The 26,142-nt window shown below is 49.7% G+C and overlaps 9 protein-coding genes across 9 annotated transcripts; 6 read left to right on the top strand and 3 right to left on the bottom strand.

Moving 5' to 3' along the window:
* Positions 1 to 1,560: 1,560 nt before the first annotated feature.
* Positions 1,561 to 2,652, top strand: RHO25_012993 (uncharacterized protein; the record flags this gene model as incomplete). Its single annotated transcript, XM_023604269.1, has 1 exon — positions 1,561 to 2,652. One exon carries the CDS (start codon positions 1,561 to 1,563, stop codon positions 2,650 to 2,652), a length of 1,092 nt encoding a protein of 363 aa, XP_023449867.1.
* A 470-nt stretch (positions 2,653 to 3,122) lies between these two features.
* Positions 3,123 to 3,674, top strand: RHO25_012992 (uncharacterized protein; the record flags this gene model as incomplete). The annotated part of the gene is made up of 1 exon (XM_023604268.2): positions 3,123 to 3,674. One exon carries the CDS (start codon positions 3,123 to 3,125, stop codon positions 3,672 to 3,674), a length of 552 nt encoding a protein of 183 aa, XP_023449961.1.
* Positions 3,675 to 4,582: 908 nt separating this feature from the next.
* Positions 4,583 to 6,121, bottom strand: RHO25_012991 (uncharacterized protein; the record flags this gene model as incomplete). The annotated part of the gene is made up of 2 exons (XM_023604267.2): positions 4,583 to 5,892; positions 5,944 to 6,121. The coding sequence occupies 2 exons, from the start codon at positions 6,119 to 6,121 to the stop codon at positions 4,583 to 4,585; spliced, it is 1,488 nt and encodes a 495-aa protein (XP_023449962.1).
* A 721-nt stretch (positions 6,122 to 6,842) lies between these two features.
* Positions 6,843 to 8,521, bottom strand: RHO25_012990 (uncharacterized protein; the record flags this gene model as incomplete). The annotated part of the gene is made up of 5 exons (XM_023604266.2): positions 6,843 to 7,320; positions 7,369 to 7,514; positions 7,567 to 7,973; positions 8,021 to 8,401; positions 8,470 to 8,521. 5 exons carry the CDS (start codon positions 8,519 to 8,521, stop codon positions 6,843 to 6,845), a joined length of 1,464 nt encoding a protein of 487 aa, XP_023449959.1.
* A 440-nt stretch (positions 8,522 to 8,961) lies between these two features.
* RHO25_012989 (uncharacterized protein) lies at positions 8,962 to 10,369 on the top strand (the record flags this gene model as incomplete). Its single annotated transcript, XM_023604265.2, has 2 exons — positions 8,962 to 10,138; positions 10,197 to 10,369. 2 exons carry the CDS (start codon positions 8,962 to 8,964, stop codon positions 10,367 to 10,369), a joined length of 1,350 nt encoding a protein of 449 aa, XP_023449960.1.
* A 19-nt stretch (positions 10,370 to 10,388) lies between these two features.
* Positions 10,389 to 11,411, bottom strand: RHO25_012988 (uncharacterized protein; the record flags this gene model as incomplete). The annotated part of the gene is made up of 1 exon (XM_065603622.1): positions 10,389 to 11,411. The coding sequence occupies one exon, from the start codon at positions 11,409 to 11,411 to the stop codon at positions 10,389 to 10,391; it is 1,023 nt and encodes a 340-aa protein (XP_065459694.1).
* A 1,252-nt stretch (positions 11,412 to 12,663) lies between these two features.
* On the top strand, positions 12,664 to 14,436 carry RHO25_012987 (uncharacterized protein; the record flags this gene model as incomplete). Its single annotated transcript, XM_023604264.1, has 1 exon — positions 12,664 to 14,436. The coding sequence occupies one exon, from the start codon at positions 12,664 to 12,666 to the stop codon at positions 14,434 to 14,436; it is 1,773 nt and encodes a 590-aa protein (XP_023449963.1).
* A 220-nt stretch (positions 14,437 to 14,656) lies between these two features.
* On the top strand, positions 14,657 to 15,735 carry RHO25_012986 (uncharacterized protein; the record flags this gene model as incomplete). Its single annotated transcript, XM_023604263.1, has 2 exons — positions 14,657 to 14,720; positions 14,789 to 15,735. 2 exons carry the CDS (start codon positions 14,657 to 14,659, stop codon positions 15,733 to 15,735), a joined length of 1,011 nt encoding a protein of 336 aa, XP_023449964.1.
* Positions 15,736 to 16,601: 866 nt separating this feature from the next.
* On the top strand, positions 16,602 to 17,608 carry RHO25_012985 (uncharacterized protein; the record flags this gene model as incomplete). Its single annotated transcript, XM_023604262.1, has 2 exons — positions 16,602 to 16,665; positions 16,716 to 17,608. The coding sequence occupies 2 exons, from the start codon at positions 16,602 to 16,604 to the stop codon at positions 17,606 to 17,608; spliced, it is 957 nt and encodes a 318-aa protein (XP_023450183.1).
* Between the last annotated feature and the right edge of the window lie 8,534 nt (positions 17,609 to 26,142).

The following is a 26,142-nucleotide window of genomic DNA, read 5'->3' as shown; positions in this document are numbered from 1 at the left end:
ATTCACATGCCGCAACGTCGTTATTCTTAGCGTGCTGCCGGCTGTGCCACAAGACTCGCCCGTCGAAGATGCAATATCTTCCAGAACGACGCCTCGCCGCGACGGTTTCGCAGCGGCCATGGGCATTTTGCTCGTCGTGCACTCTCCACGAGCGCTCTTCGCACGCCCACCATCAATCTGTTGCAGACGGCAGCGGTGGCGACGGGATGTGGTGAAGCTTGCAATCTCGGCTGTCACTCCATCGAACGATAACCTTGATTGATGAGCAGGGATTATCGAGATTAACCCCAGAATCCATGACTCTGCTGCACTTCACCGTCTCCCTCTGTACCATTGTCGTCCGTAGCATGACCCAAGAGTGCCTGCCGGAGCGTGAGAGCAGCGCTGTCACCGGCGAGACAAGGACGAGCTTCTTCATCGCATCGCCAGCCATCCTGTCCGGCACGCTACAAACCAAGGCGTTGGCGGACGCATGCGCGAGAGCCGGCGGACCATTCACTTCGATTGTGCCGCACGGACGGGAAGCTTTCACGCGCACGTCTGAGATGGTAAGACATCGGCGGCGCACTGCCAGACCTCTTCGGGATGCTCTATTATAGCACTGTAGAGTATTGCCTCTGCACTGCTTGTGGCTGTGATCACAGAGTTGCTGCTTATCATGCGCGCAGGCAATAGTGTATCTCATGCACATGCCGTCACGAGACTCGCACCCGTCGTCGCGAGCCGGGTGGTTGCCAAGTCAAAGGTTAACGCAACTTGCCACTTGCGGCCCAACTGGCTGGACATGATGAGAAGACTATACAGAGCCCGCGGAGGTAGCTCCCCAGAGGCAGCTGGAATCGAGCTGTTCCTCAACGAACTCTCGCCGGCGCCGCCGGTGGTGTCGGCAGGTCGTCGATGCCGTGCAGATATCGAGCAAAGCCAATCCCACCGCGATGGGTAAACGCGTCAAGGGCAGCTCCCGCTGCAGTGTGGCATCATCCCATTCACGTGGTGTCCTCCCGGCATCTGGACCGCGAGTCTGAGACCTTAAGCGAAGCACCGCTCGCAAGCAGAGAGCAACACAGCTCTTGCTTCTACCTCCCAAGACCACTGCTTGCCCCCCACTTTCCTCACACCCTCTCGCCGCTTTGCACCGTGCTCGCGCTGAAGGATGTAGTCATGGCGTCCGTATCCACGCGTTTCCTTCCATTCCATATTAACCCTGCAATATGCTAACCGTTTTGTGGACTGAGTGAGCCTTTGAGGCTGCGATCCGCACTTTTTGGGCATGCGAGTTATCAGCCCAACTATGATCGGCATCGCCATAGTTGCTGGCAGTAGCTGCTTTGAGTACCTACCTATATCCTGGCAGCTAGGTGATATTGCAACTGCCATTGCGCTGTCGTCCGTATCCTGGTTCTCGCTACCTTTCTCTGTCGCACCACTTGCATAGCACCTTACGGACTATTGACAGCACATTCCCATACTGGCCGGCTTACAGCGCACCCAGCAGTACGGAATCCAATCACCTATCCGCTCAACCTGGCTGCATTAGTGCTCGAGCAGCTTCTCGGCGACATGCCGCCCAAGTCACCAGAGCGCAATGCGATGGAGCCGTTCGTGGTCGACGTCGGCAACGGAGATTTAGTCAGCGGGCTGAAGTCGTTTCCAGTCAAGCCAGAGGACGTGAAAAGATCAAGTCATGGCACTCCACTCATCATCTGCCTCCACGGAAGCTCCTACTGCGCAAAGTACTTTGATGCTCATCAACACTACTCAATCCGGAACATATCAGACCAGCTATCCATCCCTGTTATAGCACTCAACCGACCGGGTTACAAGCAAACTCCAGAGCTTGGGAGAACCGAAAACACAGGCTCCGACACACATCTTCAGAACGAAGCGCTTTGGCTCCATCGCCTCGTGCTACCGGTACTCTGGCGCGCCTTTGGTCCGCCGCTTGGTGCGACGTCAATAGTGCTCCTGGGACACAGCATCGGAGGTGCCGTTGCACTCATCACATCGAGCCTGTCATGTACCGACTCGCCCGAGGAGCGCACTTATCCCTTAGGAGGCCTCATTCTCACAGGAATGGGTACACGGCAAGCGATGGAGCTGAATGAAGACGCAATGCGCAAGGAACCTCCTTTTGACAAGAACGGCGAACCCATATACCAACACTGGAACATGGGTCCAAAGACCAAACTCATGCTGAACTCTGCTTTGGGCCACTCTCCACTCGAGACCATCAAAGCCCACGAAGCGATATCATGTCCGGCGCTCACTTCCGAATATTCCGACTTCAACCACCCAGACAACTACCCACGTTACTGGCGAAGTATGGCGGCGCAAATCAACGTGCCTGTCATGTATTTCCTCGCCGACATGGATCTAATATGGGATTCGAGTGTAGAACGGATCGGAGACTTCACTTCTGCTTTTCTCAGCGCCCCACGAGTCGAGAGCGGGATTCTTAGAGGCGCAGGGCACTGTATCGAGCTGAGCTGGCTGGGACCTTGCTGGTATTTAAGGTGTGCTGGGTTTGCCACGTGTTGCGCTGTGGAGAAAGTTACTCTGGATGGTTTCAAGGATGGAAGCTTTGTGCCGCCGGTTGAGCGGACAAGTTTGAGTACTGTGATAGAAAGAGACAGTGAGGTATCCGAAGCTTAGATGAGTCGGAAGTATGGGAGACATAACAGAAGCTCGCGGGCCGAGCGATTTGATCAGTATAGTGTTGTAGTATCATAATGCTTTATTCTCTCTCTAGCCGGCGTGAGCCGTGCCACTTTAAGTATGGATCTCACCAAGAGAAGGTTTTGCTGCGTGCCGGAAGTACCAGAATTGAGTATGAGAGGAACCACCACTCCGCACGCCGCAGATGTCTATGGCATCGGCATGGCGTGTCCACCAGCAGTCGAAAGGCCTGACACTGTGCAGAGAACACTTTTCCATCGCCGTCCGGTTCCGAAGCAGACGGAACGACCTTTGGCGAACGCCAAGCACTTCGATGCTCAAACACATACGCCTGTCCTCTTCGAAATCTCAGTGTTTCCTTGATACATTCAGGCACCGGGCCTCCTGCGTTTGGACACCCCTCAATCGCCATACCATCGCTGTGCAGAGTCACAAACAAGCACATCATGTTCACCCCAAGCATGGCTACCCTCCCGGCCCTCCTTCTCCTCCTCCTCCCACCCAGGACCCAAGCCTGGAAACCCTGGCCCCCCATCCACAAACTCACCGACATCAACGTCCAACCCTTCTGGGACACCTCCTGCACCGACGACCCCTACCTCCACGACCCGGCTCTCGCCCGAAACGACACCGGACACCGCGAAATCTACATGAAAGAAACCTTCCGCGACGCCGGACACTGCTACATCCTCGAGGAACCCGCCTGGTTCGGAAGTTTCAATTTCCGCTTCGGAAAATTGAGGAGTGAGATATCGAATTATCCTTATCCACCAGATCAAGATTATCAGCAGCGTGTGGGGTATGATGAGTCGATTGGAGGGTGTATTATTGAAGTTTATAAGGGGTATAATTGTGGGAGTCGGCAGCCGCATTTGATTCATCCTTATGTGATGGAGAAGCCGATTTATGTTATTTTGAATGTGAGTGCGGGTTTTCTTCTCTGCTATGCCCTAGAGCTTTCACCAGCTTTCCCGGGCGTAGACTACTCGTTTTTCTAGCTCACGAGGCTTGGCTACGGACTGGACGTTTGCTGCGAACAATCGCGAGAGGCTGTTGCAGATATCTCTTGCTCTGAAGTCGCAAGTTTCTACTTCGCTCTTCAGTCTAACGGAACATCGGAACGACTCCGTAGAGAGCTGCTGGCGACATGACTAACACATCATCTTTTGCTGGCGAATACTGACTGGGTTGAATACAGGCCACCTCCGACGAAGCAGGTTTTGTCAATCAATGTCATAAGGTGACGGAGTTGACGAAACACAAGGGAAGAAGCTTCTTCTTCGATTGTAGAAGTGTATGGTTGGATGACTTCTGGCAATATAAGATCCCGCCTTGATTGTGGGGGATGAGAAGTGATTGAAATTGTTGAGAGCGACGAATTTGTAGGTAACGTGCAGAACGAAGACAGAACAGCACGAGATTGGGAATGATACCGAGCCAAAGATGAGGTCAAACACGAGCGTTAGGGCTTGTCATAACGAGCCGAATGCTTATTTTCTGACCACTCCCAGCGCTCTTCTACGATTGCAGAAACCAATGCAGACACTTCAAGGATGAATACGCTGACGATACTATTATTCCAAGAAGGAAGGACAAGTTTGTGCAGCAAGTGAAGTCAGCAATGCTTACCGACTATGCGGGTCCGGCACTGTTTGGCTCTCGTAATGCCGACACGATCCCTGACCACGATCACGAGCGCGGCGAATAGGACACGAAACAATGCCATGATTAGAAGATTTATGCTTTGTGAGAATTACCTTCTTCGTAGCTGTTCTGTATAAGTCTGATCTATGGTTCCGTAAATAAGCCCAGCCCTGGTATCGACGATGAGATGCCCTGCTCCCTCAACACCATCGCACTCACAAAGTATACAACAAAAGAGAAAACAAAAGGCTGCTTCAACCCTCTATGCCTTGACCCACTCAGCACCAGTCTTGATATCTCCAAACCAAGCCATCATGATATCCCTGAAATAATTGCTTCGTGGCACCCACTGGCCTCGATCACCAGCTTTAGGCACAGCATCTTTGCCCTTTTGCACATATGTGCTGTTCAAGCGCATGATGTTCGCCTCCTTGACGTTCTTGCGATCCCACTCTGATTGTCTTGGAATGACTTCCACTACTCCTTGCTTCTTCATCTTGTTCAAAATCCTCGTCACCATTTGTGCAGTAGCATCCGCTCCCAACGTCCACGAAGCATCAACATATCCAATAACGAAAGCCGCATTGGGAAGATCTTCAATCATGACTCCCTTCCAGACGAATTTGGATGGAATGTCGAAAGGTTTGTTGTCTACGGAGACTTTCATACCTCCTGCGAAGGATAATTTGAGGCCTGTAGCGGTGACGATAATGTCGGGGTGGAGTTCTTGGCCGTCTGCGAGTTGGATTGTGTTTTCTGTGATGTTCTGGATGTTGCCTGTTACGACGCTTGATGTACCCTTTCGCAAGCTCTTGAAGAAGTCGCCGTCGGGACACATGCACATGCGTTGTTCCCATGGGTAGTATTTTGGTGTGAAGTGAGGGTCTCGGGGGACGGAGGATGGAAGTTGCTTCGACATGAGCTTGTGCATGAGGTCGCGGGCGCGCTTTGGTGCGAGGGCGGAGTAAGTTGTCATGATGAGTGGCATGATGATCCATTTGAGACGGATGAGGCTGTGTGATACTGATGGGATCCAGCCGAAGAGTTTGCGGAGGAGGTTGTCGCCGGGATCTTCTGCTGGTACGGCGAGCACGTAGGTGGGTGATCGTTGCAGCATAGTGATGTGCTTTGTCTTCTCGGCCATGACTGGCAGAATGGTGATGGCAGTTGCGCCGGAGCCGACCACAACGACTTCCTTGTTCGTATAGTCCAGGTCCTTGGGCCAGAATTGTGGGTGGATGACTTGACCCTTGAAGTTGTCAATGCCAGGAATCTCAGCCTTCATGGGCGTGTGGTAGTCGTAGTAGCCAGTGCAAAGAAGCATGAACCTGCTCTTGAATGTCTTCTTCTCGCTCTTGTTCGCCGTCACGCTCAACTCCCACGACTTCGAACTCGAAGAGTATTTCGCCTCATCCACTTGGTGGTTGAACTTCATCTTCTTATCGATGCCATACATCTCTGCAGACTCTTTGAGGTAGTTCCAGATCAGATCGCCTTGGGCGATCGCGTTGGTGGCACTCCATGGTCGCCACGGGAAGCCGAATGTGTAGAGATCAGAGTCGGATCGAATTCCTAGGCCAAATCAGTCTCATCACTCGAAGTACTGCATATTGTCAAACTTACCAGGGTAGTTGAAAAGACTCCAAGTGCCGCCCAGCTCATGTCGTCCCTCGAGGATACAGTAGCTGAGATGAGGATTTCGCTCTTGCAATCGGTACCCAAAGTTGATGCCCGAAATGCCTGCGCCAATCACAATAACATCGTAATTGTTCTCTCCCTTCTCCAATGGTTGCCACGCCATATTTGCGGTTTGTCGGTGCTGTTGGGACAGGATAAGAGAAAGGTCGTACACTGTTGTTCAGCAGCGTAGAGAACTCCGATCGACCAAGCACTTGAAAGAGAGGCACACGATGGGCTATTTGATTCTTCGACGTCACAACATTTGACCCCAGCCTGTGGGAACAGTGAACTTTGTTCCACCTGGGGATGCCTCGGTACGCGCGTGCATCGCCAATCACGGACGCGTATTTGCGGCTGGAAGTCGCCACCCCTTCATTCCTCGCCGAGCGGGTGTTCGCGCGTGTCTCAAAAATTACCGAGGCCGTTGTGTCCCACATTGGAGAAGAAGAGTGGTGCCTTGTTCGGGCGGTCTGCGGAGAGAGCAATTGCACGATTTGGGAGTGAGAACGAGCTGTCGAATCGCCGTGTCCATGCTTTCCGGGGTACGATCCCCAACATGGACATGGCCCCGTGCTGCCCGTGGAACCCGCGCAGCTTCCCATAAGTACGTATATGCTTCAAGGTATGCATGTTCTCTAGGCTTCAACATTCTGGCCACGGCCTCGGCAAGACAGTGAGGAGAAGACTCAGTCGCGATGATAACTGCTTTGGAGGTGCAAGAGATAAGAACATTGCTGAGAATGAAAGTTCGTCCAAAAATAGAAGAACGACACAATGAAATACTGTGCTGGTTTCGTTAAGACGATAGGAAACAGCCCTTGTGCAAGATATGAAAGTCGCACTCAAGTGGCCAACGATGCAACCAGTGCGTCGAGCGCAGAGCTCTGCGTTGAGGCGTTCGCAGGAGCCACGAAAGGACCCGTCCACCGCACGCTGAGTTGGTTTCTGTTGTTACGATCGTTGCGCCAGATACTATCAGCGTTTGCATCCAGGAACTTGGCATATCGGGTTTGCGGGCTGGCCTTCTGCAAAATTTGCAGATTCCTGACGAAGACGCCCTTGAATTGCGCACCATCTGCACCGCAAGTCGGCTCGCATGGATCTGTCAGGATACCAGTGGGTGCCAATTTCGCGATCGCAGCGTCCGCGATCTTCTGAGCAGTTGTTATCGGAGCCTTGTCGCCCGTCGCTTTGCTGAGTTCTGTCAGACCGCCTAGGATAACACCTTGGTTATACGACCACACGGTGCCTTGATTATTCTTGCACGTTTGTTGGTCAAGACCATCGTTGATGGTGAAATTGGAGTTGATCATGCCAGTTCTGCACTCGTGTCAGCATTTGCTGACTTAAGCAGCGAGCAACACCTACCCTTGGAACCAGGACCACTGCCGCTTGGCAATGGCAAGGTAGTTCGTATTGCCACCTTTGACACGATTTGCCAGAGATGCTGCTACACTCAGGTGCAGCTCGTTCGCAATGGCGTTGACATAAGTATGCGGCTTGTCCCACCAGATCTGAAGTACTGTCAGCTAGATCTCCTCGAGCAGATGTGCGGCGAGTTCATACACCGCCCGTGGCTACACTGTTCTTGCTGCAGTTAGTCTTGCCAAAGACCTTGTTCATATCTGCGAAAATGGTTTGGGCTTGTGAGAGATACTGGCTGTCCTTGGTGAGGTCGTATGCTGCGATCCAGCCCAACGCCCACCATCCTTCATCATCGTAATAGTCGTTGAGGAACCCACCAGTCGCCTTCATTCGCGGCTGACCATGAGCTTTGAGCATCGAGTCCGGAATGTAGGGCTCGAAACTACTGTAGTAGGTCTGGGGCATATAAGTCCGGCTTTGCGCGCCTGATTCCTTCATCATTTGCAGGTTGTACTGCTGTGCTTTGGTGTACGTATTGGAGAGGACTTTCTGCACCGAGTCCTGGACATTCTTGTCGACAGCGGCAAGTTCAGTAATGACGGTCATGCCTGAGACTTAGTCAGTCATGCATAGCTTGGGTTGCTGCACAACATACAATTGGCACTATTCCACCAGCCAGTGCTAGGGATCCAGAGTCCTGTCGACTGGTTGTACCAGCCCTGCAAGGCTTTGTAGGCTGCTTCAGCATTTGCCTTAGTGACATCTCTCTCTGTCGGAACACAATCGGAAGTAGTCAACAGAGCCAGAAGTGCCAAGCCATACTTGCGCGATTGGTAGAGCATGATGGCTATAATGAATGGAAAAATCGCGACAGCTAAGCATCGGTGGAAAGCACTGGCTGAGGTATAAGCCTTAAAGGCGGGTGATTTTGCATCCTTCAGCGTGGCCAACTGCTGTACCCGTATACAATGCAGCCTTCCAATAGTGAATGCGGTACGTGGCAGAGGGTGTGCCAGTCTTTGCGTGTCAAGATCATCTGTAGCCGATTAGCCATCCAATACCACTGAGCACCGTTCCGATGTTACTGGATGAAGGCAGTATTACACATCCAGATCAGCATCCTCCGGGAGTGCATGGCATGATCCTGAATTGGCATGCGAGCTTGTAGCTTCTTACGGCTGGAAACTGGCTGGATGAGTGCAGATCGCAACGCCGTGAGCAGAAAATAGCTCTGGGCTCGGCAGCTTCGAGGTGGCTGCTTGTGGCGCGCACGTTGAACATAATCTCCGTTTTACCGGTCCTTTCCAAGATGCATATAACAGCACATCGATCTGGCAACGACTGTGATGCTGATGAGCAGGGAGGAGAAGGAGAGGGTGGGAAGAAGAGGAGGAGCGGAGATGAAGGCGGGAAGTCTCAAGATGGAGTGCGGTCCGACGGTCCGTGAAACCGTCGACAGGACAGAAACGGAATTCCGACATCACTCCTCCGACAACAGCAGCACAACGTGCACGATGACACAAAAGGCGGGAGGTCAGCTCGCCAACGCCAGCGCATTGTTCAACGGCTCTCGTGTCTTTGATCATCACCTCTGCCATGGCGACAACCACAGTTGTAGAAGCACCAACCAAGGCGCCGGAAACGCACGAACTGCACGCAGTCAACGAGGAAACCATCGAAGCTGGAGCCCCTCCACCTCAAAACGTGACTGAAGCAGTCTCCAGCATCGAACTGACTCCTAAAGTCCAGCTCAAGATCTTCAGTGCGGCTATCGCGTTCTTCAATGCTGGCGTCAATGATGGCAGTCTCGGAGCCTTAATCCCCTACATTCTCCGCCACTATGACATCTCCACGGGCTGGATGGCCATTCCATACGGCGTCTCCTTCTTCGGCTGGCTCCTTGCAGCTTTGGTCATCGCGTATATCCGCCTGTCGTTCGGCGCAGGTGGCGTACTGGCCCTTGGTGCACTTCTGCAACTTCTTGCACAGCTTGTACGATTCTGGACCCCTCCATTCGGCCTGCTAGCCTTTTCGTTCTTTCCAATCTGTCTCGGCCAAGGCTTGCAAGACTCGCAGGCGAACAACTTCGTCTCGATGATCGTCAAGGCACATCGATGGCTAGGCTTGATACATGGGAGCTATGCTGTTGGCGGTCTTTGTGGTCCACTCATAGCATCAGCAATTGCATCGAACCTCAATGGGAACTGGGCCGCATTCTACTATGTGCCTACTGGTATCGGTGCACTCAACCTTGCGCTTTGCATCTACGCATTTCGCGATGACATTACGATTGGAAAGAAGACCTCCACAACAGAACACCAATCATCTCCTACTGGACAGCGACGAAGCCGGGTGGCGTGGACGGAGCTCAAAGCAGCATTGAAACAGAAACCAGTCTGGTTGCTCAGTGCTTTCTTCTTTCTCTACATAGGCGCAGCACTTACTATGGGAGGCTGGATCGTTGAGTATCTGGTTGAAGTGCGAGGAGGCGACCTTTCCCAAGTCGGCTATATCGGCGCTGCATACAATGGTGGCACAGCACTTGGACGCTTTCTTCTCGCTGAGCCGACATTCCGATTCGGAGAGAAGCGTATGGTCATGCTGTACACCCTCACTTGTGTGGTCTTGCAGGTCGTCTTCTGGCGGGTGCCCAACATCATTGCCAACGCAGTCATCGTCTGCATCATGGGCTTCTTCCTTGGGCCACTCTTCGCCACGGGAATCTCTGTCGGCTCCAAGCTGATGCCGCATGAAGTCCAACAGTCCGGTCTTGGTACGCCTGTCGTTTCACCCACCCCCGCACTTTGTCCCATTTATGCTAACGTTTTCAGCTGTAATATTCGTCATGGCTCAAGCCGGAGGCTCTGTATTTCCAGCCATCACTGGTGTCATTGCTGCTGAGGGTGGTGTTGGTACTCTGCAGCCTATCTTGATCGGACTCCTTGCTGCTTTGGCTATCAGCTGGTTCCTGGTGCCGAACCCAACGAAGCTCTCCACACTTTGATCGGTCACTACCAGCATGTTCATCCGGCGCTTGCGACTGACAGACTCTGCACCGATATCTCGTCTGTCAAGTCATCAGGGCCTGCTTCCAGCTCGAGCGAGCCAACATCCTCAATCTCCCAGAATGGCACGCTCATATTTTCAGACTGCGACGCAATCGTGTCAGCGGCATAATCGAATTCGCCCGTGAAGCCCCAGGCTGCGTTCGCTCGATGGGCAGCAAGCGCAATGAAGTCCAGCACGCAATCGAAGTCTTTCCGGAAACAGCGCTTCCTCTCAAATCCATTGCAACACTCCGGCCATGCATAACCATCGTCCGGACTGCGAGTAAACGCCGACCCGACATCTCTCGTGCTGTTGTCTTTGTAAAAGCATCTTAGACATTCAATGAATGTTTGTACTGGCATCATTCGCCCCTGGTAGAAACGCAGTGCATCTATGAGCAAGTCGCCAACTTCGGTCCAGCTCGACTTGCATGTGCCGTGGGAGTCGTGCAAACCCCCACGAGGCCTAATCAAATGTACGGCAGTAAGCACTGCCAAGCGATTGTGCGAATATCCAAAGTGTACCCATCTCTGCGGCCTCGGGTCTTGCAGAGCCGAGAGATCGAGCCTCCCAGCGCGCCATCTCATGACATGCCAGTTGAATGTTGTGGGCGCTGGGGTCCTTGTCATGAAATATTCGAATTGTTGCCGATCACCTTCACTGACTCCTTTAATGTACAGTCTGTCGACAATCGGGAACTGGTCCATCGGATGTTCCGCCAAATGAAGTGGTCTCAACGTCGTGGCTCTTTCGAATTGTGTGCAACGGCACATGGGACAAGCTTCGTGGTCTGTGAAGACTTTCAACGAGCAGGGTTTGCAGAAGATGTGTCCGCATGCTGTGCGAAAGGGCACTTCGTCGTCTTGGTAACAGATCGCGCAGCTGTCTTCGAAGCGCACATCAGACGCGGACTGGATACGCGTGACGTATCTCATGAACTGTGTGTGGGTTGGAAGCCATGGCCGCTCGGATGAATTCTGGACTGGGTCGGCAGCCATGATGTCGAACGTGCCAACAATCGAAGACGCCCTCAAGAAAGGCGTGACTGTGTTGAATGATTATGACAAAATTTTGCGAGAGGGACGCAAGATGTAATACATATACATTGTCGCTGAGGCCGCATGTCCTTAAAAACTTCCCGCACATGTCCGTCCTTAGCTACGATGCGGGCTGGCTAAGGTGGGAAATCCACTACCATGGAACATCACGAACGCAAAATCCACGTGGAAAGTCCGAACCTTACGACAAAAGACTGGGCACTATACGGCTGACTAGCTGCCTACTCCAAAAAAACATCCGGATGTCGACTTGGGGAGTAAAGAAATACCTCTCAATACCAACCTCCATGCCTGGGCTCCTGCATCGCAGCGAACCTCGGATCTTGCATATTCATCCATGCTTGCCGCATACCTGCGAGATCTTGGCCGGTGTTATAGCCGTACACAGCCTACGAAGTCCACATGAGGTCAATGAAGAGATACCACCAGAATCAGGTACACAGGAGGGGCACCTACAGCTGGATTTCGTGCATCACCTCCATATCGGTTGATGATGCTTTGCCGCCAAAAACGATCGCGCGCGTCGACTTCGCTATTGAAGTCTCCGGCAGGACTGCCGTATGGTGGAATCTGATTGCGCCAGTAGGAGGACATTGTGCTTCGTTGTCAGCCTCTTGTATCTTCTCGTTCGAGAGCTGAGGGCTGCTTCTCATATATGCTCTAGTCGGCATCGTTCACGGACGCTAGAGGCAATGCAAGATGGGCCGAGTCTGTTCTGCATGCTGTGAAGACTGCCTGCTTGTTTCACTGACTGGCAGCCAACAATGCCAGTGTTCTACACTCCGTAAGGTATGGAGACTGGAAAGATGCGAGCGAAACCGCAAGAGACGTTGTTCTGTCTGCACTTAATGCTCTACAAGACATGCAAATTCTTTCTGCTCATCTCGACTTGCGACTAGGCAGACAGATCGTCTTGGGACCGTTTGCACCAGATTCTGCCAATTTTATACGATTCAGTATGAGGCATTGACTGCATCCTCACGCTTGATTTCTTGAACTTGGACTGAAGTTGTAAACAGCGCTAGTTGAACAAGCTCCCACGAACAGTCTGGGCGGACCGCCAAGGGAATCCTTCACATGGCGCAGCAACATTCCGTGCTTGGCTGCATATTCAGCTGCGATCCACTATTTACCGCGGGCAGCTCACTTCCGTGCTTCGGGTAACGTTCGAAACAACCCAGCAGAACTAAGTATGCCCTCTGAATCCGGCTTGAGCTATCTCGAATCGACATTGCAGCTAGATCGCGAAAGCGCTACATACCATGGTCCGAGCGACATCATTACTGGCTCTGCCACGGTCACTTTTAACCCCAAAGATGGAGAAACAGAGTTCTGTGGCCCTCTGGTAGTCAGTGTTATATTGAAAGAAGCCCTCCGAGACAATAGACGCCACGATCGGGGGCTGGCGAATTCTTCCATGTTTAGTGGCTACAGAGGAGATCGTGTTCTCTGCGACCAGAGGGTGTACCTTCACGATGCTCCGGTTCGACTTTCGAAGGGCGACACCATGTCTTCATCATTCTCAATCAGCTTCCCAGAATTTGCAGACTCGATCGCGTCTCCGCTTTCACCCCGGGTGTCTGGTTCAATTTCGAGACACAGGCTTCCCACTCAGCATGAGCAGCTCGACATGCCTCCTGGCTACGATGAAGCTGTCCCCAGTGAATGGCAACTTCAAGAACCTAGAGCTGCACCTCAAAGTCGCGAAAGACTGCCGCCGGCAGCAGTCCTGCATAAATATCCGAAACCTGACGAAGTTGAGGTCGGCTATCTCTTGTCTATAATTGTGAAGTCTCCCGGAAATACCGAAGGGGGGACGCCTCGCAATGCTTCTCAGAGGATCAGCTACTTACCACCCACATGGCAAACAGTACAAGGAACAGATGCATTCTTCCACGATTTCACAGTGCGTTCTCGGAGTCTACTCGATCACAAAGCGCGTGATGATACAAAAGGCGCAATCAAATTCATGTACGGCAATTGGTTGTATAAAGAGGAATATACACCGACTTTTACCGGACGACTTCACGTATCCGGAATACCTTCGATCATTGCATTACATGACCAGAATGCTCTGAGCGAGCTCAGTTTTCAGGTCAGCATTTATCCGCAGTGGGATCGTTGTACTATCGCGGAGTTGCCAGATATATCGCTCAAGACTTGTAAGGTTCACCTGGTTACCATAATGTCTACTGTGCCTCCCAGCTCGAATCAACAACGAGGGCGAGACGAGCAATCCGAAAGGAGGACAACCCGAGAGGTGGAGATCAGGAGTGTTGAACCAGAAGGTCCATTTCACGCCATGCCTATAGAGAAAGGGTCTGAGAATCGTGCCTTAGAATCAAGCACTTCGAGCGAAGAGAGAAGATCAGGTAAAGGCAAGGCACCGGCATATCTCGGTCGATTCTTGAGGAGAGAAGAGGAACAAGTGGCTGGGCCTAACTCTTCTCCGGATGGAGCTGCACAAAGTCGACAGTCCCCGGACAGCTTGCAGGAGCATTTGGACCCCGACCATATGGACAGTGATGATAGAAGCCGAGCCGAAAAAGCCATGCTGGCCAAGCGAATGGCCGAGCTCGATATGGAACCCGGTCCCTCTCGTTCATCAGCTCCGGAACATGCACGGACGCCATCTGTTGCGAAATTACTGCCCACTGATCAGCCTCATGCGTTCATCACACCCAAGATGATCCAGACTGTGCCAATTTACGATGTCCCGCCCTCTCTTTCAACGTATACCAGTCGCAGATACGAGATCCGTATCCAAATTGATCTCTTGATCGGGAAACAAGTTATCGGTGCGACGAGAAGCATACCTTTACTTGTGCACGAGAGTGGACCATTCGTGACCAATGCACAAGGCGAGCCTGTAGGCCCACCGCCGGCGGCTGATGAAGATGAGGGCATGGGTATAGAGGATGAATTGCCGACTTACGAAGACGCAGTTGGGCTAGGGAGAAGGTGAGGATAGTATGCGGCCGTATGAGCTGATTCAATTGCATGTGCCGGAGAAAATCACTTCTTTATTGACCCGATAATAAGTAAACAGTCTTACATGTTCAAAGTTTAGACTTTCGGCTGTCTAAGGTTCAGTAATCATGACCTAGACTGCGGGGCAGGAGCGGCAGTTTACAAACACATAAATACCTGGGTGAAAGACAATATCGGAAAAGCTGTGGATAAAGATGTCGCTTGGAAAGATTGTGGTTTTTGGAGGGACTGGTGCTCAAGCTGGTCCCATCGTTCGAGGTACGTAATATTCAGACTGTGATTGTGTCTGCATATACAGTATCGTGCTGACTCTATGCTCTCTGCAGCTCTCTCTGCCACAGGGAAACACAAGGTCACAGTCCCAACTCGCAACCCATCTTCAGCAGAGGCGGAGGCCATAGCTGCATTGCCTAACGTCACGGTCATCGAGGCGAGCTATGATACAGACAATGGACTTCGAACAGCATTCCGTGGCCAAGACGCCTGCTACTTCATCATAAACTCATTCTCCACACGCGAGGGCGATGAGTACTTCTGGTCTTTCCGTGCCTACGAGATCGCAGCCCAGAGCGGCTTGAAGCTCTTCGTCTATAGTGGTGCCATGAATCGATATCGCGATCAATTCGGCTACGCAGAAGAGTTTCGGAACAGCCACAACCTGGTCAAGGCAAATGTTGCAGATTGGCTCTATCAGCAGGATGCGAAGAAACTTCCTTGGTCGATCCTGTACGGCGGGCCTTATGCAGAGATGTTGGGCAGTACTTTCCTTCCCAGGCAGATGGCCGATGAGTATGTTTTCGCAGCCCCCGTGAACGAGGATAGCGTTATACCGCTCCAGGCATTGGACAACTATGGTGCAACTGCAGCATGGATATTCGAGCACCCTTCCGAAGCTGCTGGTCGCTGGGTTGCCGCAGGAGCGTTTCACATTACATTTCCTGAGATCGTAGAGACTTTCCGAAGAGTGACTGGCAAGAAAGCTCGATTCGTTTCGATACCTCAAGAGAAGTGGTTTGAAGGTGCAGCTGCAAAGTTTCCTGTGGACCAGAAGCTCCCTGTGGGCAAAGCAGCTGATGACGACGATGCAACATTCACGTTTCGAAAGACCTTCAGTGCTTGGTGGAGCATGTGGAGGGACAATCGTGGGAGTGGCTGGCCGGAAGGCACGATTCATCCACCACTGGCTATCGAGACCTTGGAGGGTTGGATGCGGAAGACGAACTATCAGGGTGAGCCGAAGGAGCCAACGAAAATGAGGCGGGAAATGCAGTAGGCAAATTCCGTTGCACAATCCAGTCAACTGTACGAGGGAACGATCGGCCTCAGAACCAAGATAGTGTGTTCCAGCGTGGCTGCTCTCCGCGAGAAGGATCTAGATCTACAGTCAATGCGAGTATGATGAAAGCTTTCTTGATTGATCAATCTCTGTTAACATCCCTTCTGTTCGGCATCTGAAAGTTTCAAGGTTGTCGGAAAAGTTGAAGATGAGTTTATTTGTCTAGGAAGAGCTGACTGTGCAATAGATGTTCAGCTTCTATATGCACAATGCAGAAGTATGAGAGCTGAGGAACGTGATCCTTGCCAAGAGTGTGGGTCGACGCATGTGAGACATCCCTGGCCCGAACTGCTGGAATTCAGAATGGAAGTCCTGTAAACACAATTTCACAGCTTTGGACGAGAACACTAAGTTACGCTTCAACGCTCAAGGAAATTGAGACCTAGTCGCAGAGTCAACATTGGCACATCCAGCCCAATCCGAGCTTACTTCCCCCTGCCCACCGCCCGGTTGAGTTTCCAGTCAGCATGTTGATCATGACGATACTACTGCCCACTGCTTTGTCTCGTTCACCACGTGAAGATCTGAGACTGGCTCGGTTCTGATGATTGGTTTGTTTGGTGCAAGTCGGCTTTCCACATCCGTGGAATGTACGATATATCATCAGGCTCACGCCAAGCGCAGGAGAACCATTAATGTTTGTGGCACAATGGCCATCTTGTTATGGCTGCTATATATTGGAATGACTTCGGAGATTAGCCTCATGAGAAGCATAGCCAAGGAATACTACAAAAAGGTCTCCCACTGGAAGCAGAGCAAATGGCTCTTGTAGAACATCTGGACATCGAGCAAATATCATCAATATGGCACCATCCTTCTCACTGACAGCTCTAGGCTTCGCCCTACTCAGTATCTTTCAAACGTCGAGTAGGTAGAGTTTCGATCAAAGCCCAAGAATACCACTGACAGACTCGCAGGTTCAATTGTCATCACACGTACCGTTTTGAACAGTGCATGTCCAGCTGCAACATCTGCTACACTACCGGCATGCGGCTGGATTCCAACAAATGGAAGCACTAGACCGTATTGCTTCTCGACTCCGGCTCCTACGCCATCGGGTGCTTCTTCAACAATCTTACGGCCGGGCTATTCGAACTCACCTGCTATCACTCCTTCGCAATCAGTGATCCCCGTCACAGTCACGCCACTACCTTCGAGTAGTGCTAGAGCAAGCTCAGTATCAAACTCTGCGCCTGTCGGCTCGAGTACTGTACTTCCACCCATCTATCCACCATTACCCTCGTCGACGAGTACATCCATTTCCTCGTCGTCCACGACTCTCGCCACTGTAATCCTTCCCCCAGGCTACGAATCCCCAGCAACCACGACCTCATCCGCTCTTCTCCCACCGGGCTACCGAAACCCATCAGCAACCACCTCTTCACAATCAACACTCCCCACAGAAGTAGGCTACTGCTTCCGCGATGGCGCTCTGCTAAACGTCAACGTCAACGTCACCGTAACGGACAACCTCGGCGCACTTTACGTCCTTCTCTGTACTTCCACTTCCCTCGGAGTCAGTGTCCGCGGTGGGATTCCTCTCGGTGCAGGTCCTGCGCCCAACTCGGTGGACGATTGTTTCCCCATCTGTGATGCGAATCCAGATTGCACAGGGTTCACGTTCCAGAGCATTGCACCTTATGGCGTGGGACCCGGAACTTGTTCTTTCTATCAGGGCATAGGATTATTCTTCGATGCGGTTGCGGAGGCAAATCTGATTGCGTTCATCAAGGTGCCGCTTCTGGGCCAGAGTATTGATGAGGGGATGGGGAGGAGATTGAGGAAAGAAAACACTGGGGCTTCGATATAAGGGTCGTTTGTGACTGTTTGGAAGAAGCTGTATAGCATAATTCTAATGTATCTCTTTGAGGCTGAACGACTTTCCATTGATACCATTTCCATCCAGTGGTTGGGCGGTCATCATGTTGTGGGCATCGCTCTCATGTCACATTTGATAGACCGAAGCACTCACCCTCCTGACCTCAATCAAATGCCGTCGTCATATTCGACCTCCTACCGTCAATCATCAGCATGGCAGCATGCTTTCTCTTCAGGCAACAGCGATGCTACAGTAAATGAGGTGCTTTTTCGTGGCAACTCAGTTGGAAGGGGAAGTGAACCCGCCAAGTCTGCGTCTTTGGAAGAGGAAAATGCAATGTGTCGTCTTGTCGAAGCCGGTCCTCTCCGGATGCGTCAGTCAGCTGCCAACCAACGTCTTGTAAGCAGTTTGAAACGCCTTCCAAAGTCTGTCCTAGTCGTAGCTGTCACTCTGATTGATTCTGCGGAAGTCATCCCGATAGCGAGAACAGTAATTTGTATCTCTCGTAAATAATGCAAGACTGTCGGGACGAACACCGCGCAGAAACATCTGGTGCCAGCTTTGTTGCACATTAGACGTCTCGAAACGGAGAACAAAATGTCAAATTGACCGTAGCTAAAAGGCCGACGTCAACCCAAATCATGAATGTTACCTCGGGTCATTCGGGTTACAATATACTGTCCACGTTGGATGAGCATGCCAGCACACAGGGTCCTTGCATTGCGAGCCCTAAGTGAAGGGGTCAAGACGGTTTAATCAGCTACAAAAATACAAATGCAGAGTCTGACCCGTCCCAACATCACGTCAAACATTGGTAAACTACAAGTTTTAATCCTAGGCTATCGTTGTATCCTCGTCAATCCTAGGGTTTGCAAGTCGACCCAGCCCTCCGGCAGTTAGCGCTTCGTATGATAGAGCCTAAGTCTATCTATATAAGCCGTCTCTCTAGGTACATCTTCTGGGAATATACGACGTTTGAGCCCTATTGGACTAATTTTGCAACTCCGGTCGAAGATTGTACCATTGTCGCAGTGCAGAGAACAGCGGACCTACAACGTCCGCACATCGTTACAGAAGGAGCAATAGGCAGACAGGCATATGATCCAGTTTTCGTGCCAACAACCCGGCAGCAGCAAGATGTGTTCTGTTCTCCCAAAGAGGAAAACATGCAATCCAGTCCATTAACTGCCCAAGTAGAACTCTGCAAGACTTCGAGATTGCGAGTTCATCATTTTGGCCTGGTAGGATGACCGTGTAGCCCTAGTGCTTCCAACTTGCAAGAACAAGGACAAAAGCGAGGACAGCGGAGGAGCTGAAGAATATATAATGGAAGAGGTTCGTCGACGTTGATCGATCAAATCAACAACAACAATCTCCATCCTAGCAACAAGATCATCGGAAAGCTGTCAACAAAATCAATCATCATGCAATTCACCACCATCTTCCACTCAGCTCTCTGCAGCGCCCTCCTCGTCAGCGCTGGCACTGACATCGACGAGAGCGACATCATGGGTTGTAAAGACGTGCCTCAATGTTGGAACGTAGTGCACAAGGCGATAAGCTGTAAAAAAGCTACAAAAACCAGTGGTATCGTCCGCAATCGCTTCATGACACAGCCCTAGTGGCTAACATTACATCTTTCACAGGAAACGTTTTCCAGCACATCAAATGGAAGACGTGCACCTGTAAAATTGTCCAACCAGATCTACAGACATGCGTCGCTTGTATTAATCGCTACTTCTCCCATGGTAATGGTACGTGAACGGACCCATCTTATGCTGTGGACAGAGTGGCTACTAACGAGTGATGCAGACATTTTGACACTTAGTGACAAGTGCGCGAAGCTCAAATGATTGGGTTGAGGAGCGGGCTGGACTGATCGGGCTGGGAAATGACCGCAAGTTGACGGGTCGCATCGTCATGTAATCTGAATGCTATGCTTAGCAGGACAGATGGAGAGTATACTACAGTCAAGTTCCAATGTCAAGCCAGAGTCCGCGTAAAGCTGCAATGTGTAAAAGGTCGGTGAGTGAAAGACCAGTTTCGGGCTCAGAATGCTATTATCGGATCTCAATAGCACATCTATGCTCAAAAGAGCGGATACAGAAGTGTGGCCACGGAGCAGTCGCCTTACATCGCCCTACACACGCTTAACAAATGGATAACAGAGTGGAGCCCACGCACGGCAAGAGAGTCAGACGGCGAAGCACCGACTCCTTCAAGACGCATGGCCAGAAAGAAGCTCCGCAGCTTTGCAAGAGAGACCACATGGCTCTTCGCTACGGGAGTGTAGTCACTGGTACGAGTCCGCGGAGATGTCTGATGTATCGCTTACGAGCTCCAATGGTGCCAAAGCGACCGAGGCGCAGGCGCATCTTCCAGCTTGCCTTGGAACGTAATTCTTGCATGTCTTTACGCATGATGTGCCTCCTGGCTGCATGCCCTCATGCATCCACTGGTCCGCCGTTCAACGTCACGCAAGTGAACTGCATGGCCATAACCTGGGGACCCATCGGATCGTGTGTGGACTTCATGTTGAGCAAGGGCTCACGATGCTTGACTGCGGACGGACTGTCGGTGTCGTCTGCCTCTGCCTACGTGGATGTCTGTCATTTTGCTAATTGGTCGGAAAGCCTCTGCCTAGAATTGATTGGCCTGGCATGCTCATATTCTCGCTCTAGTCATACGACATAGCAAGGTGGGCAGGTTGCAGCATCGACAAGTGCTAGAACTTTCCATGTCTGCAGACAACAATTCGTGATTGGCGTCTGTTGCAGCTGCATGTCGTCGCATCAAAAACATTTGCCGGCCCGAAGACAGGCTGCTCGACGCATTTGGATGGGACCCATTTCCAATGAAATAATGTTATGCACCACCTGTGCTACAGTTCCCGCTTCGTGCCAAAAGTTCATGGTGAATCAAAGCTGAACAAAGAGTGGCAACTTATCAAAAGGGGATGCTCCCACGCCTCGCAGATATCGATCACTCTCCTAGTTCTGTTGCTCTCGTTTACGGCTCCATCTTCTGCGGCATTTCCGTGAACCAAGTGCATAGGACAGGTGCGTGGGGCCCCTCAATGAATTGGTACAGCCTGTGGAGCATGCACAGTTTCGACATTGTGAGCAGCCTCGGCAGCATGGCAGTGCGTGTGTGATGCAAAAGTGACACAAGTGGCGGCTGCTTCTCATCCACAAGCCGGCTCATCATGAGGCACGTATCTAAATGCATTAGCCAATTGCAGTTAGGGCGGTAATTGTACCATTTTCAACAGCTAGTGACCAATGTCCATATATTTGTTGCACATTGTCGATGACAGTCGAGCCGCAAGTTCCTTCTCCATTGTTGATCTGAACCAAAGCACGAGTCAGAAAAAAAGCACGTCCATGCAAGACACTATTACGAAATCTATAGACAACGTGAAGAGTTCAGACACCGATGCGTCCTTAACTTGCTTCGAGAAGACGAGGTTGGGAAGCGAGCATGCTAACAGCTGGAAGTCACAGAACGTTGCATATGTCCGATTGAGGACAACGAGTTCCTCATTTTTTACCGATCCAAGTAGCTGGCTGGGACATAGCACGTTCTTCGAAGCGCTATTTGCAGGGAGATCGGGGAGCGCTCTGGACGATGGCTCCTTTTTCATCGATTGTGACGGCGAACTATTCGGACATATCCTTCGATACCTGCGGACCGGTGTGCTACCATTATTCTACGATACTACGAAGGGGCACGACTTTGCACAGTATCATGCACTCCTTGGGGAAGCGGAGTACTTTGGAATTGATCGGCTGTGCAAGTGGCTTCGTTCAAAAAGATACCTCGACGCTGTGGATGTCCGCGACGTCGATGCTACATCCTCGGACCTCAGTCCATATACTCGATGCAGTGCAAGTGAAGGGCCGGACCGTCGTTTTCCTGAGGTGTTGACGGATGACCACACGAACAGCCTCCCAGTATCGAAGATCCAGCAGCAGAGCGTTTGCCGTCACCTTGCAGAAACACATGGCATAAACACTCAAGGCGATTGTTGGCATTGCAGCAACAAGACAGTCAACGAAGGCGGGAGGATAAAAGAGGTTGTCGAGTGGTCAATTGTGCGGCGAGAAATCGTGTTCGACCACGACCTTTGCGTCAATGCCTTTTCGGACGATGTGGACAGCAGTGCGACCCTCAATTAGAGCGCAGTCTCTAGAGTGTACTCGATCGAGGCTCTGAAGCAGCGGAGTTTCTTCGACAGGGGATTCACCCTCCAGCCGTGGCAGGTTCTCGACCTTCGCAGACGAATGCAGACATGAACACTGTTTGATGTCGCACGTACTTGTAGCTCAGAGGAGTGTACGCACGCGCTGGTGGTTGCTGATGTCCTCTGGGAGTTGAAAGGCATGACGCTCGCGTCGCTACAAACATTGTGTATGTCGGACGACCAGGCTGCGTACCCGTTGAGAATCGGTGTTCCGAAAACGTCTCAGATATAAAGCATTGATAGCCACTGTCTTAGGCCTCGAAGGGTGAGGGCTCCGGAAACTGCGAGACATTATTGAACTCACGACGACAGCATTGGCCACAGACATAACCTCTGTGGGCAAGCCGTGAAGAAGTACAGGCTGAAAGTATGCCCTGTTGTCCACGTGGGGGCATCGATGTTCGTAAGCGATCGAAACACTAAAGTATGCCGGCAAGGCCAGTCATTGTAGGCAAGCTATGTCCAAGCGGCCGCTTTGATTAATTGGTAGTTAGCTGCATGGAGATATCTTGATATTGGTGCCGTCGTCGTACCTGGTCGATGCCCAAGCCTTTGGACGTAGAACAGTGCCATGCGGTTACGGCCCAGCCTTCGGCATGCCATTCCATGCTGTTCCCTAGCCGCTTAGCCGCTATTAGAAAATGCCGGACTGGTGTGGTCGTGGATCGCACAAGCTGCCCTGCATTATTAGTAGCGCTTGGCACTTCTGTGTCGTGCCCTGTGGTCTCAACGGAATGCTGTTCGCCATCTCGTCCAGACATTGGTGTCATTGCAGCCAGTAACAGAAAAGAAAGAAAGAGGGAAGCCACATCCTGCTTCCGCGAGAGGGGTCGTTCGGGAGTTAGAAGTGGGCCCCGCGTGACCCACAGACCCGCGTAAACCTACAGTTTTCCGGAAATTCGCACCCTTATAACTCGCGCAAACCTTATCGTATAAACATAAAACTTGAAATAGGGCTAGTATATAGAGTAAATAGAGGATCTATATAGTATCTAGTAATAAGAGTCTATATTAGATCTAATAATAAGAGATAAAGTTTTAGTTCTAATAATTCTTATTAGAGAGTTCTACTTTAATACTATAGAGAAACTAGAGTTTTAGAAGCTTATAGTATACTTTAGACTATATATTTTTAGTCTAGAAATAATACTAAGCTATAAGTATTCTATATTCTATAAAATAATTAATATAGAGTAATAAGTTATTAAGTTTACTCTATTTATACTTCTAGAGTAATAGAGTAGAAGAACTATAGATTAAAGACTAACTATAGTTATATATATCTATAATAAGCTAGATTATAGTATAAGTATAGACTATATACTCTATATATATTTAAGAATAAAATAAATAGAAAAGAATTTTATAGAGGCTTAAAATCGATTATTTATAGTAGGCTATATATAAATACTTAGTATTAGAGCTATCTAGAGACTCTATAGAGTCTATAAAGTATAATTAGCTACTAGAAATAGAAGTAAAGTATATACTATACTTCTAATTCTACTAAATTTAAGAAATTCTAAAAATAGTTAATTTATATCGTCGTAGGCATTCGTCGGATAGGTGTAATATAGTAGAAGTAGAGACAATAAGTAGGAACTAACCGAGTTAATTATATTAGTTAGTTATAGGTTATATCTTACTTCTAAGATAGGTATTAGCTAGGTTATATAACCTAGTATTATATAACCTATATTACCTAACTCTAATCTCTAAAGTGTCTCTTAGAATATCTAACTAGACTATACTTTCTAATACTATAAGAGCTAGAGGTATATAGCTCGAGAGGCGTAGCTTGTTAGGCGTTAAGGCATAACGGCTAGTACCGCTTATACTTAGCGCAGGATAAGAGCACGCAGAACGTATATAAACTAACGAGGCAAGAATTATTCTTAATATCTCTAGACGGGGAGTCTAGGGGCGCTTAATATATTGCTATATTCTACTCCTTATAATTATAATTCTTCTATCTTATCGAGAGTAGCGATCTATTAAGGCCTATTATACTTACGCGAAACGCATCCGCCTAGCGGACTAATCGCGACGACGACGTACCGAACGACAGATAGCTATTAGGCTATATCGAAGAGATATTAGAATCCGGAATAGTATAAGCTAAAGAGGAATAGGACGAGGATATAGATAATGTCGACGACGCTAGTAACGCGTATATAATACGTAGGCGCCTCTAAGCTAAAAATAATACGTTACGCGAACAGCTAGAGATCTATACCCTTAAGGCTAAGAACGAACGCTTACTAAGAGAAGTATAGATAATTAAATTGCTAGTATAGCTAAGCGCGATAGCGCTAGGCCTCGGACAGCTAATACCTTAGCAAGGCGACGCGTCCGCAAGTTATACGAGCGGCGTACGTTCCGAAAGCGACGAGTATAGCTTATACGAGTCTATTAAGCTATATACGCCTAAGCCCTTTAAAAGTAAGACTATAAAGGAGGTACGCGAATTTATCTATACTCTCGAGATAAACTTTATAGCTATACTAAAGAGGTTTCCGACGGATTACTAGAAGGTAATTACGGGTATTATATACCTCGTAGGCGAAGCGCAAGAGGTATAGTATAATAAATACCTAGGCGTTCTACCTATAGAATATACCTAGTCTCGGTTCTATTAATTCCTATACGATATCGTCGGAGATTAAGCGAACCGTATACTTCTCGTAACTATAGAATACGAGAATATACGCTAGAGTAAGAGCTAGAGCGTGCGACAGTTCGTAATAGACCTTAGTAACCTAAAGTCTTAGTTAGGTAATTATACTAAGGCGTAGCTAGTACGCTAGTTCCTCGCAAAACTAAAGCTATCGCTATATAAGGATATTATTAAGAACTATATCGTCCCTAATAAGTATACCGACCTTGTCGCCCTAGTAAGGCGCCTCGAATAAGCTAAGAAGGCTATACCTCGTAAGCCGTATTATAGCAATACCGAGAATAAGTAGGCTAAGCGCAAGCGTGCCGATAGCGACGCTCCTTATAAAGGAGCCTCCGGTTCGACTAGTAGCTAACGCGATACTTATAGCGGCAAGCCGAAGGGTAAACGCAGAGGTAGAGGTAAGGGTAAGAGTTAGCGACCTACGTGCTTCGTATATAACGAGGTTAGCTATATAAGTCCTAACTGCCCGAACTCTAGGAAAGATAGTAATAAGCTAGCTATTCGTAGAGTAACTATAGCAAAGGAGCGGTTTAGAGCGAAAAAAGCTAAGGCGCTAGAGACAACGCGCGAGTTACCGGCGCTAAACTAGATAGCGATAACCCTCTGCCGGTTTAGAGCGTACTAGCGACGCGTATAGAAGGAGAAGTCGAAACGTAGTTAGGCAGCAAGCTAGCCGCTTTCCTTCTCGACGATATTATAGATATTAATATAATATTAAGGGCCTTTATACTATAGTATAACCTGCTAATAAGGCCGAATGCGGCCCTGCCGCCGGTTACTACCTTTATAGGTAAATTGGGGCACTATTATAGTACGTACTATATACGTATATAGATCGTAGACTCTAGTAGTAAGGAGCGATCTACGGGTAGTATCTTCTATATATATAATATACTAACTCCTAACGTAATCTTAGGCTATCTATAGCGACGTACTTAGCGCGTACTAGCTAGTAGCGCTATAGATAAATAGCTATATAGTAACGATCGTTTTAGTAAGTTCGAAGTCCGAGAAGCCTATAAGTTCTTTAAGGATCTTTAGAAGGTACTAGTAGTGTTTACGGTAAGCCTAAGTAAGATAGGCGATAAGGTTAAGCCTATCTCTAAGGAGTTCTATCGTTTTAACGATATTCTTAATCTAATAGAGGAAATAAGAAGCAAGCTAGTTAATAGCGTAGAGTATACGATTAACTTATAGTCTAGAACTATACTACTATTCCGTCTACTATATTACTAGTCGAGGCGAGAATTAGACGAGCTTAAGGAGTACCTAAAGATAGGACTCGAGTACGATTAGATCGAGCGTTCCGATAGCGAGGCGAGTGCGCCTATCCTGTTCGTACTAAAGAAGAATAGTAAGCTACGGTTATATATCGACTACTATAGGCTAAACGAGATTACTATTAAGAACCGGTATCTACTACCTCTAATTAGTAAGACGCTAGATAGGCTTATAGGAGCCGTATAGTTTACGTCCTTAGACTTAGCCGATACGTACTACTATATTCGGATTAAGCTAAGTAACCGCTAGAAGACTACGTTCCGTACGCGCTACGGCTATTTCTAGTATAAGGTAATACCCTTCGGCTTAACGAACGTACTA

Source organism: Cercospora beticola, chromosome 9, assembly GCF_033473495.1.
Source record: "Cercospora beticola chromosome 9, complete sequence".
NCBI lineage: Eukaryota > Fungi > Ascomycota > Dothideomycetes > Mycosphaerellales > Mycosphaerellaceae > Cercospora > Cercospora beticola.
This window is presented reverse-complemented; position numbering and strand designations above follow the sequence as displayed.